Below are 19,688 nucleotides of genomic sequence, written 5' to 3'. Positions count from 1 at the left end.
GTGAACATAAAATAAGCGGAAAAGGGTCAAATATACCCCTGTATTATTGAAAATAGTTTAAATATACCTCTCGTTATATTTTTGGGCTAAATATACCCTATTGTATTTTGTAAGAAAAAAAATACTCAAATTAGTATTTAGAAATTCTATATATTAGTACTTAAAATTATGCAATGCATTTTGTATTGTCATTTATAAGAAAAAAAACAAACTTAAATTAGTACTTGAAAAATTTATTTATTCATAAAAAAATCAGATATTTAAAATTGGGAATGAATTCTTTAATTTTGAGCTATTCAAGTGTTATTCCATTAAAATTAAAAGTGAATTTGTACCAAAGTATAAGAGGGGTATATTTGAACTGAAAGTATAACAGTAGGGGTATATTAACCCGAAAGTATAACCGGGGTATATTTATACTATTTTCAATAGTACAGGGGTATATTTGACCATTTTCCGTAAAATAAGAAATTGGCTTAGTGGTTGAGGAAGTACATAATTCACCTTGAGGTTTCAAGTTCAAATCTCAAGCACTACATTTTTATTTTTCAAACCATCTTAGTGAAAATCCTGAATCTGTCACTGCTATCAAATACATTTTTCATAAACAAGATTCGTAATCAAGATTTCCACGTGGTGTGGGACCTATTTGGGAGAAGCATTTTTTACAAAAGATTTTTCAATAATCTTGACTCAAAGTTTGAGAGAAGCTCTCTCTATAAAGGATTTTTTTTTCCACAACCAAGATTCAAAATCCAGACCTTTAGGGGCATTTAGCAACTGGTTAGAATATACATGTATTAGTAATATAGAGATTAGTTATAAGTAAATCTATGTATTATGTTATGCAGGTATTAGTTATACACATATTAGTTATTCATGTATTAATTATTTCACTTTCTATTCTGCGTAAAATAATAGATAGATTCTCTCATGACTTTTATATATATATATCAATCAAACATCATAATAATTCTATACATGAATAACTTATTTCATATTTATTTATCAAACGACGTATAAATTATACAAAAATCAATAAGTAATTTATTTCTTATTCCGCTACCACACGACCCCTTAATTAATGGAGATCAGCAACTTGTGTACCACATACTTTGGTGCTAATCATAGAAGTAATCTAATCATTGTATTACGGTAGGTGGTACTATCAACCAATTTTATTTGTAATATATTGTGATGAGTTGTTGTTTTTTGCTAATATGTCATTATTGATTTAGAATGTTATGGCTTATTTTTTTATTTGTTATATAGTAGATTGGCAGTGAGCTTTAGTATGTGTTACAAATTTCAAGTAATTATTTTACTCCGGGACGGATCAAATAAAATTAGACTAAAAAATCTCATTTCTAAATAAATTGAATTTTTTAAATCCAATTTCACTTAATTCAAAAATTGAATTGGATCGAACCCACCAGTCAAATCCATTTTGACAACGTTGTGTACCCTCCTACCAATAGTATAGTCAAAAAATGAGAGTATTAGTGGGGCCAAATTATTGGAGAATATTTTTGTGTGTCCAAGTTTTTAAAAATCTTCATAAATATAGTATGAGTACTTTTCTTTTAATTAGACAAAGGTATTAATGTAAATGCTTATGTACTCTTTTATAAATAGTGTTAATGATGAAATACGACACAATGATCAAAAAAACAGTTTTCAGCTTTTTTGAGTATTTGACTGATCAACTTAAAGTCATTTTGTACTTAAAATAAACCCAATAAATAATTGTATTTTTATGACTTAGCTTATCTAAAATAGTTTATAAGCCCCAAAAAATAAGTTGACCTACCTCAACTTTTTTTTAGCTTATAATAAGTAGTTTTTAGCTTATAAGCAAGCTTTAAAAAAGTTTATCCAAACAGGCTCTTAGTGCTTGAAATTTGAAGAAGAGACCAAAAAATAAATTTGATTTTTTTATAAACACACAACAATAAATGTTGCATAATATAGAAGGTTTGACCGTTTGAGAGATTTTAGAATATTCAATAATGAGAGAATAAAAATAGTGAAAGTAATAACAAGGAACAGTCATTAAAGCGTCAAAAAAAGATTGAGAAGAAATTAAATTATATGATATAATAAGTTTTCAACGAAAATTTAACAGATGTATGAGGCTAAGATCATAGTTTTTTTGTTGATTAACGAAATATCCTAAGTATGAAGCAGTTATGCAAAAAGAAAAACTCAATGAACATATACAATATCGGTTATCTCCTAAAATGAAAGATTCGCAAATTTAGTATTTCGTGCACTGAATGAAGTCATTATATTAATTCATATTTTATCCTATTATTATTTACAATTTTTTTTTTGGTTACTGGTCACAAAATTATCAAACTTTTAGAAAATTATGTATCAATCTTTCTTGTGTCTTGTTCAATCTCTCCGTTATATTGACTAAGAGCCCGTTTGGATGGGCTTAAAAAAAATAATTTTTAGGTATGAAGTGTTTTTAGAACTTTGAAGTGCTGAAAGTTATTTTTTTAAATAAGCAGTTGAGTGTTTGGATAAAAGTGCTTATGTTGAAAATAAGTGTTTGAATTTTAGGGTTAAAAGAATAAAAAGGGTAGTTTGGGAATTTAGTTAAAATATAAGGGATATAAAAGTAATTTCCATGGTCAAACAAAATGACTTTAAGCACTAGAGAAAAAAAAGTTAGAAATCCTAATTTTTCAGTTTTGACTGACTTTAAGAACTTTATGGCTTAAAGTTAGCATTAGACAAACACGTCCAAAAGCTAAAAAGGGGCTTTAAGTTGGTTTTGACCAACTTAAAGCCAATCCAAACGGGCTCTAAGTGTTAAATTTTGTATTATTAATAATTTGAACAACAATATAAAGATTTTCTCAACGAAAATTTTAAAAAAATGTATCGTATCTTTTGTTTTACAACATATATATCTCTTTCATTCACATTTTTTAGTGTTAGGAACAAGCTAAGATCTCAATCATATGAAGAAAAAAAATATGACGTATTCAACTTGAAATTAGATAGCTAAAAAAGTCAAATTAAGTTTAATTTACGCCAAATAACATGTTATGAATGTTTCGCATAATTCATTTTTATTTAGAAAGATCAAAATCCACCACTTCTATTCTTGATTAGTACCCATGATTAGTAAAAAAGAGAACTTTTATATAATCAATATTGTATTTTATACACATGTTAATCTCAATCTCAAGAGATTATAGATGTCATTTTTAAAATTTTCTCTTATTTTTTTGACACACCTTCATAGATACGAAATATTATTTAATGATTAATTAAAAAAATAGACGCTCATGTTTAATCATACATTTTAAAGTTAAAACTTATAAATTTAATTTTTTAAAAATTTGAATTGTGTTTGAATATGTATTTTACTAGAATTTTTTAGAGTTTTGTGAGTGGAAGTTTCACTCCAGCCACGATAAGGGCTTTTATATGGATCCATAAGTTCAGTGTTGTTGTTCTATACTCTGACAAGATATAGAATAACTCTGACAACGTAGGCTACATGTTGTATCATCACGAGGCTCATAGTGATAATTGTCGGTTAGTAAAGCTCTCAAAAAAGTAGATTTATTATTTTAGAAACTTATTCACTGCATTACCTCATTTGTGAAGCTTTATATATTTTCATTATATTTAATTTGCATGCTTTACTTTCTGTCAAAGTTACTTTCAGTTTCTTTTCAATTCAATTATTGTTTCATTCAACTTTATTACATACTGTATATTTCATGTACCAACGTTATTAGACGTTTTATCGTTTTATGATACAAATACATGTGCTCATGATCATCAACAGGTGCTTAGTTGAGATTATTATTTCATCAACCTTTGATGAGACCTCCTCACTTTCGGAGGATTCCATTTCATGTATGTTTTCAGTATTAATAGTTCATTTTGAGGTAGCCGTGGATCTTGTCTCGAAGTCCATCTTCAATTAGTAGATGCTTCATAGCTAGAATAGAGAGTCAATCCAATATAAGATTTTCAGATGTGTTTGTTTTAAACATTACTATTACATTCAATTTATTTCGGATAATGCATATGACCATTATTTAAATGTATTTTAAATGTTCACCTCTTTGCTTTCACATGTATGCTTGGTGTACTGCTAACTAGTCAACAATAATTTTTGAGTGTCGACTGCGCCTAGAATGTAGACTCGGAGTGTGACATCCGTTATTATACAAACAATCAAGGATTCTACTAATATTTTGAAAACTTCAATGGACCAAATTTGAATTTTGCTTCACCTTGTAAATAAATTTTTGTATGGGATTTAAAATCAGATTTATTTTTTTAATGATCAAATATATTTTTAAAAATCTATTTTCAAATACCATAAACGTTTTTCTGAAGGTTTCTTCTCTTATTTTCTTTTTAATACTTTTCCCTATTTTTGAGTTTTTTCACTACTACACAAACAATCATGAATTTTATTGTCATTATGAAAATTTCAATGGGCCAAATTTGAATTTTTCGTCACCTTTTAAATAATTTTTTGTATCAAAATTTTTAAATCAAATAAAATTTTATGGTCAAATAATTTTTGAAAATCTATTCCCAAATACCATAGGCATTTTTCTCGAGGTTTTTAATCTTATTTTCTTTAATTTTTTTTCCTTTTTGGAGTTTTTCCCACTACTATACAAACAATCATGAATTCTATTAACATTTTGAAACCTTTAATGGGCCAAATTTGATTTTTTCTTTGTCCCACTTCTTAAATAAACTTTTGTATCATATTTTTAAAATCAAATAAAATCTTATAGTTAAATCAACTTTCAAAATCTATTCCCAAGGACCATAGGAGTTTTTCTCGAGGTTTCTTCTTTTATTTTATGTTTATTTTTTTAATACTTTTTTGCGTTTTTTTCATTACCATACAAACAATCATGGATCCTATTAACATTTTTAAAACTTCAATGGGCCAATTTTGAATTTTGTCTCACCTAATATACAAACTTCTATGTCGGATTTTCAAAATTAGATAAAATCTTATGATCAAATAAATTTTTAAAATATATATTTCAAGGACTATAGTTGTTTTTCTCGAGGCTTTTTCTCTTTTTTCTTTTTTTCTCTTTTTTTTTCCAATTACAATACAAACAATCATGAATTTTATTTTGCTTCACTTAATAAACAAAGTTTTGTATCAAATTTTCAATTATCAGATAAAATTTTATGGTCAAATAAACTTTAAAAATATATTTCAAGGACTATACGCGTTTTTCTCTTATTTTCTTTTCTAGAATGTTTTTCTTTTTTGAGTTTTTTTCATTATTATACAAATAATCATGGATTCAATTAACATTTTATTAACTTCAATGGGCCAAATTGAATTTTTCCTCATGTTATAAGCAAAATTCCGCATAGCCCCAAACTCTCACAAGTCACGCCCCCTCTCCCCCTCTCTCTCTCTCTCTTTTCCCCCAAAGGGCTTTTCCCCAATTTAAACTCTTCAAAAAAATTCCTCATACACAAAAATCTTTATCTCGCGTATGGCCTTTCACACAGCTTGCCCAATTACCTGGTACTACATTCTTTTATTTTTGTATTATCTGTTTATTTTCTCTGTGTCTCTTTTTACTATCACTCTTCTCTCTACTCTCTCTTATCTAGGCCAAGGATGCCAAATGGGTTTCTTTGTTTTATGGTTTTAAGTTGTTTACTGGGGTTTTTATGACCCATTGAGCGTATTTGGATGTGGGTTTTGGCGATTTTGTGGTGTAGCTGGAGGATCTGTTATCTCTCTCTTTATCGATGGATGCGAAATCGGTTTCTTGGTTTTGTGTTTTGTTGTTTTCTTTTGAATTTCTGACCCAGTTGAGTGTTTTGGCCTTTTTTGGTGCAGTCGGAAGATATGCTTCTGCCCACTTGGGTTTCCAAAGGGTAAAAATGAGTTCTTGGGAGATGTGTCTAGGCTTGAGGAGTTTCTCAAGGACCCATGGGGTCATAAGGCCAAACAATGTGCCACAATTCAGGTTAAGGTGCCTAAGCTTGTCGTTGCTCCGCCCCCACAGGTGCCTGTAGGTGAGGGGGGTGGTGGCAGCGGCGGAGATGGTGAGGAAGCGGCTGCTATTGCTTCAGCTCAGACTAAGCGTGTTGCTTTGCAGAAGAAAGCTGCTGCTGCATCTATGGTGGCTGAGGATTTCGCTAGACGATTTGAGTCTGGAGATGTGGAGGTTAGGAACCGCAGTACTATAAAACGTAGATTTTCATGAATTTGAATGTGGAATGTGAAATTTAGGATTGTTAAATGAATCAACTTGTCTTTTGTCCTATTTATCATAGTCAGGATAATGGAATACATGGTTGCTGAGATGATCTGTTTTCAGATCACTTGTCTGCTTATATTTCGCATGCATTGTATGCCATCACTATTATTGTGGGATTTCATTGGGTTTGTTGTTGTTGTATGCCATCACTGTTGTGTTTCTTTTTACTTCAATGCTGCATTCTTCTGTTGAGGGTGAAAAGAATTTATGTGGTCCACAAAAAGGTATAGACATTCTGGTCTGTATGAATAATTTCAGGGTACTTGATAATTTAACTCCATTCAATTTTTAGACTTTTAAGAAAAGTAGATTTTCATGAATTTGAATGGGGAATGTGAATATTAGGATTATTAAATCAATTGACTTCTCTTTTGTCTTATTTATCATTGTCAGGATAATGTAATACATGGTTGCTGAGATGATCTGTTTTCAGATCACTTTCTGTTTATATTTCGTGTGGATTTTATGCCATCACTATTGTGTTTCTTTTATTTTAATGCTGAGCTTCTGCTGTTGAGGGAGAAAAGAATTTATGTGGTCCACTAGAATACTTTCAGGGTACTTGATAATTTAACTCCATTCACATTTTAGACTTTTAAGTGTTTATATAGTATTCCACTATAGGAGGAGAAAAGATACATAGATGATTTCGGCTGTCCTGATATTTTCTCTCAAAAGAGAATGAATTTTCATGGTGCTTCCTATAGGATTGAGAAATTCATGGGTTATTCAGTTGGACAACTCTTCATGATGCTTGTCTCACTCAAAACAACCTTTATGAGTCAAGCTTCATGAAGAGATGTCAAACTGATGCATATTGTTGGGTGCTTAGTCTTCCATATCAACTTCCATGGCCAGTTATTAAGCACTTCATTAGGAGCATATGAGTTTGCATAGCCTGCTTTCACCGACTATGTACCATCCTTCTCACTGCCCCACCTTAACTTGTCTGCTTCCTGGACATTTATCACCTGGCCTTCTAGCCTAAAAAACAAGTTGACCACTTCGATTTCCTAGTCTTGTAGGTTCCTTCTGAATAGTACATTCCAGGTGTTGTTTTCCCTATTCTGAGAGATGGAAGAATTTGGTTCACATGCTATTTGAAATAGACTTGAGAATTCCTCCATCAGAATGATATTGTCCAGCCACTATCCTTCCAAAACCTGATATGTGTACCATTACGTATTCTTCATCTTCTTGATGCCAACATTGAAATTTCTTATTACTTCATCAAAAAATAAATAAATAAATAAAAAATGCCTAGAATGCACACACCCTTAATTCAGGTAATAGATCATTTTTACATTCCTTTTCCTTGAAATAGACGAAAACGTTTAGTGAAGGCTGTTAGTTAAATGCATTTTAGTCACACGATTCAATCTCTACTTTTTGGGCCACATTTAAGTTATCTGGTTATAATGACTTGAGAGTGTGAGAATGTTCTATGAAGTGGACAACTTTAGACATAAAGCTCTAAGTTTTTTTTTTTTGGTTGATGTATTGCAATAACTAATATTAATATCAACACAAAACCCCGTGTAACATAATACAGTAATTGGTTGGCCACATGAAAAAAGTTAATCCAAGTACAACTAATACAAAGTTTGGTTGGCGGCATTAAATAATACCTGCATTAAGTTGTGTATGAAACGTTTATTATTTTTTATGGAATAGAATGTGGAATAAGAATACATGTATTCGCAATGTGAGGATTAAACTATCTCAAGAAAAAAATGGCCTTTTAAATAAGTAATTCATGTATTACAATCTTCTCATTATTAATGACCGCATTAACAATCCCATCATTATTAATCACCATATAAATAATTCCTCCCCACATAACTAGCATGCTAACCAAGTGACCCGTAAAAGTAAAGGTCTTCTAGCCCTCCAAACAACAGTGGTCTAGAAGTCATTTGGATTGAAAATCTAAATAATGGTTAGGATGTTTCTTTTGTCGTTCCTCAAATTCAACCAAATAGATGTTGTCACTCACCACCAGAATTTTTGTATGCTAAAGGTGCACTGTAACTGAACATGTAATAACCCCTTTTCATTGCTCATTCTACTGATATTTGTTTCTTTTTCTCTTGGGGGTGTGGGGGTTGGGAGCTGGAATCATAAATTGTTACATGCTAGTATTCAATCTTTTTATTTACAAATAAATATCTGCCCTCAGGGCTCCATGAAAGATGTTGGTGGAGAAGAACAAGGTCTATCGAATGTCAAAGTGATGTGTAGGCTATGCTTTTCCGGTGAAAATGAAGGAGGTGAAAGAGCAAGGAAAATGATGTCATGCAAAAGTTGCGGGAAGAAGTATCACCGAAGCTGCCTGAAAGCTTGGGGTCAACATAGAGGTACTCTTATAGGCCACAAGATTTGTCAGTTTTTAGTGTTGTACTTTTGCTAATATGCCCCTTCCTACAGATCTCTTCCATTGGAGTTCATGGACATGTCCCTCATGCCGTCTTTGTGAGGTAAAACTTTTGATTCATTTCTATAAAATAATGAAACATAGTTGGTCTTGCTTTTTAATAGCTGCCCAAAACGTGGCAAATGTACGATGAGCTGCTCTATTTTTTTTATTTTTTTTTGTGAATAAGAAGGTCAAATCTAATTCGACAAGACATTTATTACCTAACAAAATGGAAATAATAAATTAATCAGAGATATCAACTGGTGCCCTAATTTTCTTTCCTAGCCATATGTAACAATCAAAGGTTATCATATTTAGGCATTTTAGGTTCTAGCTTGCTGCCTAGCCCTATGAGAGGTTACCCATGTCAGTTTTGACCCACAAATCTTGGGTAAGGTACACTCATTAAAAAAAAGGGTTCCTGATTAAGGTGGATGTCAAAACTATGGAAAGAGGTTTTTTTCAACAGCTCTATGCGTCGGCATGGACAGTCAATTGAGAAACAAGATATTACTTTTAAGTCAATGCTCTTAAATGGATCCCTCCATATGTGTATAGTGTACGACGTCAATGTAGATGGCGAAACAGGTAGAATTTGACCCACGACCCCACTTATACGCGAACCCATTAGTAACTAATCTTACACTTGCCATATCAACTGCCCTTTGTCCTATAAGAAACAGGGAAGACCACTTTCTGCTAGATCAAGTGGACCCAACTCAGATAAGCACCATGTCAAAGCCAAATAAGCTGCAAGCAATAATAGCTTATAATGATAAACCCACGTTGAAACCCCAATCCCTGGTTGTAAGAAGTTATTTAGTGACACTAGATTTCTTGGGTTGTTAGACAGAGTTACCTGGGAAGTGTGTTGTTGGAAGGTACCTAGTGAAATTAGTCAAAGTGTGCTCAAGCTGGTCAGGGTGCCACAATTATTTAAAAAGAAGTCATTTAATGTGGATTGAGTCACTTTAGTTCCATTGTTTCCATGTTTAGCTTTTTATGGTGTAAAGTCTGTCATATTCAGTTTGCAAGGTGTTACTGAGTCAGATTAGAATTTCTTTTTGTTCCCCCCATCTGTTTCTCCAGCTTTCTTTTTCTGTCTTTTGTGCTTTTGTCCTTGTGTTCTTAGGTGACTTCAATTTTAGTTATTTTTTTTTGAGGAAGACTTTGATTTTAATTTTTGTTTCACATTTAACCTTCAGATTTTTTGGAATGAGGTAGTTTAATCCATCTGACCAATGGGTAACCAAACCAAATCAAACAAAATGTTATAACCAACCAGCCTTTATCCTTTATCCCTTCCTTTGCTACTCCTTCCCTGGCACCATGAGACTTGCATCTAGGTTTTATTATGGAGGTTTCTTGGGGGGGTAGAGAAATAGCCTTGTAGGTTGGGATATTGGTGGGATTTGATCAGTACTTCAAAAAATGAAAATTGCAAAAAAAGCAATAAGGTATTCAAAGCTTTAATCAATAGCAATAAGCAGAGTACGATTCATCAAACATATGAAATTACCTAAATATATGAATTTAGTACTTATAAGATCAAATAGCGATTAGCATTATTATTTTCAGTACCTGTTATACACTAATGACTATATATAGACTCAATGCCTAAACTGAAATAGAATGAAAATAAATATCAACAAGATCACAGAATAATGATGGTCAATAGCAACATTGATTTTAGATTCTCAATAAATTGACTATAAAAAGAATTAATCAACTATAAGAAGAATTATATTGCCGCATTCAATTTTATATTAAATTGCTTTAGTAACTATACATAAAGTTGAAAGAGAAGCAAAAAGAAGCTCAAAATCAGCAGTAGTTTAAGATGGGGACTTACATACAAGGAAATTGTCATCTTTGAAGAAGAAAAAGAAAAAGAAATTTTAAGGATATACAGAATCCTTGTCTTACTACATAGACAATTAATTCGGTTGATAATTTTGATGTTTGGAAGTGGGGTTTGGAAACAATGGAATGTTCTTTGACTCCAATGTTTGGAGGTTGGGTTTGGAAATAATGGAATGTTCTTCTGTGAAATCCTTTCATGAGAAACTATTGGTTAGGGAGGAGATGACCTTTTCCATATAGCAATATAGATCTCAAGGGTGCCGAGGAAGGTGCACGTTGTTTGCGTCAGTTGGGGTTACATGTGTAAGGAAGCGGGTGAGGAAATGCCCCTATCGAGTAGGATTATAAATGAAACTATTGGCTGTTTTTTTTTTTTTTTAAAAAAATCTTTTGCATAAAGCAACTCTTCTATTTGATAATTGGACATGCATTCTGGATCATTCTCTTGTGATTATTGCATTTTTGGCTATTTGATGTCTATGTTATTGTTCAACTCATGGTCTTATGCTCACTATATTGCTCATATATAATGACTGTATGTATGCTCCGTATTTGGTGCAGGGCTGTCGAAGAACTGGAGATCCAAACAAGTTCATGTTTTGCAAAAGGTGTGATGCAGCTTATCACTGTTACTGTATGCAACCTCCACACAAGGTGGATTCTCATCTCTTACTCTTTCAGTTTTGTATAATGATAAATGTAGATTATACTTAGTTGTTTTTGGAATGTGCAGAACGTTAGCAGTGGGCCTTATTTATGCCCCAAACACACAAAGTGTCACAGCTGTTGTTCTAATGTTCCAGGAAACGGACTGAGCGTGAGGTATGTAGTATGGGGCCATGAGCAGCTAGTGGGACATTCTTTTGGATTCAAGTTTTGCTATAAATGTTAATTGAACACTCTAATTAACTCCAGTTTAGTTAAAATTCTTATGCATGTACTTTTTATGCTGTTTTTTCTGTATCTTTACAGAGGAGCATCATGTAGGAGTTCCATTTGGTTTACGTTATATATTATGATAAGGGCTTTGAAAACAATTTAACTTAGTTCTCTAGTTTTGGGCTTTCCCATTGCACCGTGAATTTTTCCCACTAATGTCTTCAAGGCATTGCATATGCTATGTAAATTATTTAAGGCTCTGCATATCCTATGAAAATCATACAAGGCATTGCATATCCTATTGCCTCTGAACTATTGATATCTTGATCTATGGCAGGTGGTTTTTAGGATACACTTGTTGTGATGCCTGTGGAAGATTATTTGTGAAGGGAAACTACTGTCCTGTTTGTTTGAAGGTAGATATTATTGCGGTTTTTATTATCTGAGCTTCTCTTTGTTTAATATTACGATGAGGTTCTTTGTACTATGATGGTTTACTAATGCAAAGTTGTTTATTTGTCGGCTATTATTATGTGATGCCTTTTGCTTTCATTTCCTTTCCAAAGCAACTGAGTGTTTTTCTTCCCATTTGTCTATGAGGAATGCATTAATTGTTTTTTATTTTGTAGGTATATAGAGATTCTGAATCGACACCTATGGTCTGCTGTGACATTTGCCAGCGCTGGGTGCACTGCCAATGTGATGGCATCAGGTTTACCTTAGATATTGCTTTTAAGATTATTAATTTATTGGTTTTGCTTTGATGCCTTTCTCATGAAGTGCAATTTTATTTCTTAACACGGGGGCAAATATGGATGTGCATTAGGTTAGACTTTTCTGTTCTGGAATTAAATATCAGAAATTTATTATTGACAGCATCCTATACCTTTTGTGGTGTTCTTGCAGCAGTTTTTGCTATGTTAAAATGTGGAAAGTGTTTCCAAGAATAGTCTCATCATTCCCCGTTGACTTTTATTGTTCCATTGAATAACTGAATGGCATTTTGGGGTATGCTGCATTTCTGCCTTGTTAAGAATTTTAATGTAAATTTTCTAGATATTAGAAAACTTTGCAATCTCGGGCACCTACTGGTTGTAACTCTATCTATTTAGATATTACACAGAAAAAGTTCCCTTCAATTATTTAGGATTTGTACTTTTTTGAACTCTGTCAAGGGGGAAGTTGGATCTATTAAGAGGTGCCTAGCTCTTTAATCAATATGAAAGAGGAGGCTTCTGGGTTGTACCTATAAAATTAGGGTCTTCAGGTTATAGCTTCTACTGCAGGACATGAGTTGTATTGAGTGCTTCAAGTTGCGAGAAGCTACCGTGTGTTGGATTATGACGAAAGGCCTCTATCCTTCAACTATTTAGGATGTGTCCTATTTTGGTAGGAAAAAGATTAGAATTACATCACAGATATGGCAACTGAGTTCATTAAAAGGGTTATTGGTTGGCAAGGAGAACTGTTATCCATTGGAGGGTCAAGGGCCTTTCAAGATCTTGATAAACTAATGACAAATCATTTCAAACAATGGCATACAATCGGCATTTATGAACATTTTGCCTAGTATAATTTGTTGATAATTGTGGAGGAAGTTAATGTTCGTGGATTTGCAAATCTTAAGTTATATAGTACCCCCTTTGTCCCAAATTATGTGGCACACGTTCCTTTTTAGTCCGCCCCTAAAAGCATGTCACGATTTTTATAATGAGAAACAATTTAACTTTCAAAATTTTCCCTTTCAGCCTTAATGAAATGATTTATAGCCATACAATTGGTAGGCCACAAATTTCAAAAGTCGTCCTTTCTTTCTTAACTTTGGGCCAAGTTAAACGGTGCCACATAAATTGTGACAGAGGGAGTAATTGTTGAGGAAAGAGGGAGTAATTGTTTGTGGGGAAAAGTCATAAGTTACATCCTGTGGTTGTCCAAAAAGTTATTCACACACCTTAACTTTACGAGCGACCTAATACTCCCTACTCTTGTTTGAAGTGGAACTAGTACCCCCTAAAAGGTGATGTGGCAAAGAAAGTGTTACCAACTTCTTCAAAGCGAGTGAGAAGAGGAGAAAACACTATAAATGGTTCTAACAATACATGTGTCATTTTCTAATTGGTTGAAATATAATCAATTATACTTAATTAATATATTCCTTAACTAATTGTATTGTCTTAATATTTTCTTTATTCGTTTCCCTTTTTTCTCTTTTCTTCCTTTTCTCTTTCTTTTCTTTTTCCTTCCCTTTCAGGTTCTTGGTCAACTTCACTTGACCTGCGCCATCCCTAGTTACTTCCCTGCGCCATTTTCTTTGCATCTTTTGTTATCTGTAAATAATTTTCTTTCTTGGGTTGGATATTGAATAAAATGCTTAAAAGTTTTCTTGACCGGAAATTTGTTTGCCGGTCACCATTTTTTCCGGCGAGGTGGGTAGTCTCTCTTTCTATAATATTGTTCAAAACAACATTTTCAGATCTTTACCTTCAAAAATCAAAAACAAGATTCTAAAGCAAAGATAAAAAAAATTGCATCTTCACTGGAAAACTAAAATCCGACGATCTTCTTTTCATCCTTTTTGGAGCTATCTATCTCATCTCAGAACTACCTTGTTAAGAAGCCCTTTCAATTATGAGTCGTGGTGTTTGCGTGTGGTGCATCTCGTAATTGATTAATTTTTTTTTGCATAATTAAGCAACCCAAAGCTGCGATGGAAATTGAAAATAAGATGAAGTAGAATAAAGACGGAAGAAGGATGATAATGACTGATAAATTGATTTAGAGACGGCAAATGGATGGATCAATTATATTTGATTCTAATGTAGAGAAGTCTTTTATTATATTTGAGTTATTTTTTTGGAGCAATTCAGAATATTTATGTTTCTCTCTTAAATGAAGAATTTGAAAAAAAAATAATCCTGGAATAGTTATTGATTTTTTTTTTTCCTGGAATAGTTATTGAAATGAATTAATGAGTAAATATAAAATTTAATTGAAGAAACAAAGAACTTAGACTTTTTTGTTCTCTCTTAAACTCGAATTAAGGAAAGTATTTCCAAGAATATTCTCATCATTCCCTGTTGACTTTTATTGTTTCATTGAATGAATGAATTGCATTTTGGGGACTGCTGTTTATGCTGAGTTCTGCCTTGTTAAGAGTCGAGTCAGTTGACAGGGCGCTAGTTCTTATTTCCAGAAAGGTCCTCTTCTTCCCTTCACTATATAAATATCCTGACATCTTTGTGGTTTGACAATTTGTTCTCCTGTCATTCATGCGATATAAAGCTGTTAACTTATGCAACCTTGATTGCACTTCCACTGAAATTTTGAGAGAGTGACTCCATTGGAAGTTTTAATTTGAAAATGGGTATTTGCTTTGCAGCGATGAAAAATATTTGCAGTTTCAAGTGGATGGAAATTTGCCGTATGCTTGTCCAACATGCCGTGGAAATAGTTATCAGGTGTGTTTAAGGCAGTGATTAATTTCACTAGAAAAGTTAAACGGAGAACTCTCTCCTGATAGTTTTCTATTAATGTTCTCAGGTGAGAAATCTTGAGGATGCTGTTCAGGAGCTTTGGAGGAGGAGAGATGTAGCTGATAGGGATTTAATTGCAAGTTTGAGAGCAGGAGCTGGGTTGCCAGTTGAAGATGAAATATTTTCTATTTCACCCTTTTCAGATGATGAAGATGGTACTCCTGTAGTAAAAAATGAACATAGTCGATCTTTGAAGTTTTCTCTTAAAGGTTTAGTTGACAAATCTCCCAAAAAGAGCAAGGAATATGGAAAGAAATCTTCTTACAAGAAATCTGGTAAAAAGAAGGGGTTAACTGGACCAAATGAAGGACATCCAGATGCTCCATCTGGTGGATATAGTGCTGGTGATGTCAAGAATGAAGAATTGCAGGCTTATGGGGAACTGGATAGCTTTTCTTCTCCTGTTGGTAGCTTGACAGAAGGTATATGTTCAATTAATCAGGCAGGGGTCATAAAGCACAAATTTATAGATGAGGTTACTGGAAACACGGGTAAGAGGACAGTCCAAATGAAAGGTAGTAAGCCTCAGCATTTGGATGGAGATGTTGGAATTCAGACTAGCATGCCAAAGACCTCTAAGGGACCAAAGCTTGTTATACATTTGGGCTCGCGGAATAAAAACATTGCAGGTTCCCCGAAGTCCGATGCTTCAAGCTGTCAGAAAGAGCAAGATTTGACTACTTCAAATGGTAATTATTTTTCTTTATGTTTTTTTCGGGTTCCTCTTTCTTTCTGTTTTCTGACTTGGATGAATTTTCTTTATAATCTATGGCGTGGCTTCTCCATAGAATTTGATGACTGTAATATGCTTTTCTACTAGCTTGCGTCACTTATGACACCAAAGCTACGGTTTTCTAAATTGTTATCTCATCCGGACAAAAGGTTCCGCCAGTGAGAAAGATGATTATAGTTTTCCTCTGTGCATTTTTATTTCTTGGAGATTTTCTCCTGTGTTTGGTAAGGATTTCATATACAAGTGTCCCTAGGGCTTTAAGTGGTAAGAACGCATCGCGTGATTTATGGATTGAGCACACGTCGTGGGTTCAAACCCTACCACCGACAAAAGCCTGATATTTGAGTGAAGAAGGGTAGATGGGCTTGCTCATTGTCCCCACATTTTTGAACCTTATGTCACTGGCCATCGAGGATATCTCGGTTATAAGTTGGCTTATGAATATCATAAAATACTGTGATTATTGGGTTGCTTTTTGTTAGTAGAAGTCATATGGGTCTCTAATATACTTGGTTATAAAGAAAGAACATATAAGTTGGCTAAGGAATATCATAAAGTACCGTGATTCTTGGGTTGCTTTTTGTTAGTAGAAGTCAAAATTATCTCTAATGAACGTTCTATCAATGCATTTTCTTGTAGATAAAAAACTAGCATGGATGTAAACTTATGCAGCATATTTCTTCTCCTTTCCTTGGTTAATTGGTTGCTTATTTGGCATATGAGGACTGTGTGCTTTGGTAATCATGTGAAATGATGTTTGTTCTTGTTTTTTTGTTTTTTGCTTCTTCATGACTTAAGTGGAAAATTCTTGTGGAAGTAAAGCAAATGGAGATTTTAAGTCACGTCCTCAAAGTTTGACATAACAATGCTAATCATTTATTAAAAAATGGTAAACATATAAGCCTGAAAACATTTTTTTAATGATCTTGACAAATCTTAAAAGAGTAGCACTTATGTACATCTTACTCACAGACTTCTTCCCTTTTCTCAAGACGCTGAATTTGATGTCTTAATGGATACACTCTGGCAAAAACATAGGAGTTCTCTTTATATAACTCTCTCTATATAAATATATATGTATATATATGTAGTACAATAAAGACATGACATGTATATTTGGTTTTTTTTGGTCTGGGAATGGAAGGTCTGTTCTGTGCCTGATTAAATTCTCCAATTCTTGTTCTGCTATGGTGTTCCTTGTCTATTTTCTATGCTACAATAATTCAGATTCTTTCCTTTGTGTGAAACCTGCAGCTGAAGAGTCCGGAAAGCTCCTAATGACCCACATAAAATAAAAAATTAAATAACTGAAAAGTGATTAAAGTTCATGCTGCATATTATTATTGTTTTCTGATGGTAACACCCCCACCCACCCACCCATTCATAAACTCACACTGAGAAATTTTAGGAAATTTGGTTTAATTTGTAAACTGATGAGCTCTCTGTCGAAACGGGTAGGTTGTTTCCTATTATTTTTTCAAATTTGATTTCTGGATTCGCTCTTCCATCTGTTGTTGCCTAAAATTCTTTTCAATTCAATGTCTAAATTGCTTGATCAAGGCAGCAAAATCTCTTGAGATCAAGTAATTAGCTTCAATACTCTATGCTCTCTTCTTATATGGTGTAGATTCTCTACTTTATGGTATACCTCTTGTATATGAGAGATTTTCCCAACATTAATAGAATTATTTACCTTATCAAAAAATATTCTTATATGTACTTCTTTGTTAATCAGGTAGTGAGGATCTAGTTCAGCCGAGAGAGAATGAGAACTCAGAAAGGAATGACACTGCAGCTAAACTTGGTGGTGGAAAAGGTAAGACGAATTGTAACTTGTTTACTTTCTGTGTTTGGGGTGGGGAAAGAGGATAATATTGTATTTGTTGGTTTTAGGAGCATACTTTCGGTGTTCTATTAGTAACTTTTCTTTTTGCTCTTGTTTCTGTGTTTGAAGGACATAAGGTGGATCATGTGGATCAAAATCATAGGGGTAAAGAAAGTAACTTAATAAAGATCAAAAAAGTTAGCTCAGAAGGTACTCATTTCCCTGCCAAAGTTGGTGGAAAATTTGCCGATGGATCTGGGCCTCATCCTCCGCTCAAGACTTTTGGTATCTTAGGAAAAAGAAGCAATGATGGTAGTGTTATAACAAGAGCTGGAGCTGAAGTTCCTGCTACAAGGGACAACAAATTGCCTTCTGTAAAACATGCAGAAGCTGGGCCCGCTTCTTGTGATGACCTGAATGACGAGAAAAATAGCACACCTTTAGTATCAAATTCAGCGAGAAAGGATCCAAAACCTCTCCTAAAGCTCAAGTTCAAGAATCCTTACCATGAAAGTCAAAATGCCTGGGCTTCTCCAGGAGAGGAGGAGAAAAGCATGGTTAAGGGCCAGAGGTCTAAAAGAAAGAGAGCACCAGTGTTTGGAGAAAAAGCATCAACCAGGGCTGATGATAATTCATCACAGCGGTATGAAGACAATACAATGGATGAGTTCTTGGATGCTAACTGGATACTGCAGAAGTTGGGAAAAGATGCAAAAGGAAAGAGAGTGGAAGTTCATCATTCATCTGATAATACCTGGTAAGCTCATTGTTACATCAAGCTGACTACTATGCATACTTAAAGTTCATGCAACTTTAATGGAAATGTGCTGTGATATTCTGGATTAGTAATCATGATAGCAATGAGAAAAGGGCAATCGATAGAGCAAGTGAATTGCATTGGGACACAAGGATATAGTAGGATAAAGAGAAGGAACACATTATCTATAGTTAGAATCTTCATTTGGGCTTTTGACTAGCGTGACTCCCTTGCTGGTTCTTAAATATCAAATTGTATAGCAGAGCATTCATATAAATCTGTATCACACTTTCTTTGAGGTGTGCTTGTTTGACCTTTCAATTCGTTTTCTTTTTCAGGCATAGAGGGACAATCGTAGAAGTCTTTGAAGGCTCATCTGTTGTGTCTGTTGCTCTTGATGATGGGAAGAAGAAGAACTTGGAGCTTGGAAAGCAAGGAATACGTTTTGTATCTCAGAAGCAAAAACGTTGACTGCTATTAAAATTGGTTATTAGATGCAGTGTATGTTGTAGCTTTGGATGCCAAGAGCATGAGCAACTGCTGATTCCCAGAGTTCTTCTTTGGTGGACAAAATGGAAGTAGCTGATCGTTGCAGGTCAATATTTCAAGGTTACTGCACCCTGCATCATGTGTTTGCTGCAAGTTTGCTAACCTCTGCTTACCAGATTTACATATAAGGCGTTGGTTGGTTCTCTTTTATTGTTACCCTTCGTTTCCCAGTGTATAGTTTTTGAGCGTTTTGGTGGTACTTTAGATTAATCTTGCTGGGTTTGCAGTTTTAATGTAAAATTTCTAGAGATTTAGAAAGCTCTGCTCCTACTGGTTGTAACTCAGGGTAGATGACATTGTTATACTATAATATAGAATAGCCAGTTGAGCTCTGTTTAATACTACAATTAATTCCATTGAAAGCCACCTAGTAATTGGAAATGAAAAAATAATACAAATAAAGAATTTTAAAAAGTTTCATGTAATTACATGGTGTAATTATGTCAATTTCTTACACTTCTTGGGAATTGAAGAGTGTAATTACTCTCTTTTGATTACACTCAATTTTTCTCTTTTCAAGTAATTACTTGGTCTACTAAATATGTAAATGTAATTACATTCAATTATACCAAATTCTAGTTCCGTTGTGGTTTTCCAAAACAGGCCCTCGGATATAATCAGCCAAAGGACTTCGGCAATAGACCCTGTGAGGCTCTAGGGAGAATTTGTGTCTCTGGTATGGGTTCATGAGGTTACTGATACGAGGAATTTTCACAAATAGATAGTTTGACTAATTATGGAACATGGTAATAGTTTTAAAGGAAAAGGCGAAAATATGCCATCAAATTTTGAGAAAAGACTTATCCATGCTATTATTTGTCAACTGAAATAGCATAGATGAGC

General features: G+C 33.5%; 1 protein-coding gene across 1 annotated transcript; it reads left to right on the top strand.

Annotated features, from left to right (window-relative positions):
- The first annotated feature begins 5,414 nt into the window (after positions 1-5,414).
- Positions 5,415-19,336, top strand: LOC129886977 (uncharacterized). The gene is made up of 13 exons (XM_055961895.1): positions 5,415-5,545; positions 5,867-6,197; positions 8,470-8,647; positions 8,718-8,767; positions 11,131-11,223; positions 11,303-11,391; positions 11,786-11,864; positions 12,078-12,160; positions 14,828-14,906; positions 14,989-15,670; positions 17,450-17,530; positions 17,669-18,296; positions 18,635-19,336. Exons 1-13 carry the CDS (start codon positions 5,514-5,516, stop codon positions 18,765-18,767), a joined length of 2,538 nt encoding a protein of 845 aa, XP_055817870.1. The 5' UTR covers positions 5,415-5,513; the 3' UTR covers positions 18,768-19,336.
- The last annotated feature ends 352 nt before the right edge of the window (positions 19,337-19,688 follow it).

Source organism: Solanum dulcamara, chromosome 4 (genome assembly GCF_947179165.1).
Source record: "Solanum dulcamara chromosome 4, daSolDulc1.2, whole genome shotgun sequence".
NCBI classification, from domain to species: Eukaryota; Viridiplantae; Streptophyta; class Magnoliopsida; order Solanales; family Solanaceae; genus Solanum; species Solanum dulcamara.
The sequence above is the reverse complement of the archived record's forward strand: the minus strand, read 5'-3'. Positions and strand labels throughout refer to the sequence as shown.

What these genes read in the sequence shown, in the direction of transcription:
- LOC129886977 (XM_055961895.1), top strand. Translation starts at nt 5,514, where the DNA reads ATGGCCTTTCACACAGCTTGCCCAATTACCTG. An exon ending in GCCGTGGAAATAGTTATCAG is followed by an intron (nt 14,907 to 14,988) that starts GTGTGTTTAAGG and finishes TAATGTTCTCAG; the next exon opens with GTGAGAAATCTTGAGGATGC. An exon ending in AGATTTGACTACTTCAAATG is followed by an intron (nt 15,671 to 17,449) that starts GTAATTATTTTT and finishes TTTGTTAATCAG; the next exon opens with GTAGTGAGGATCTAGTTCAG.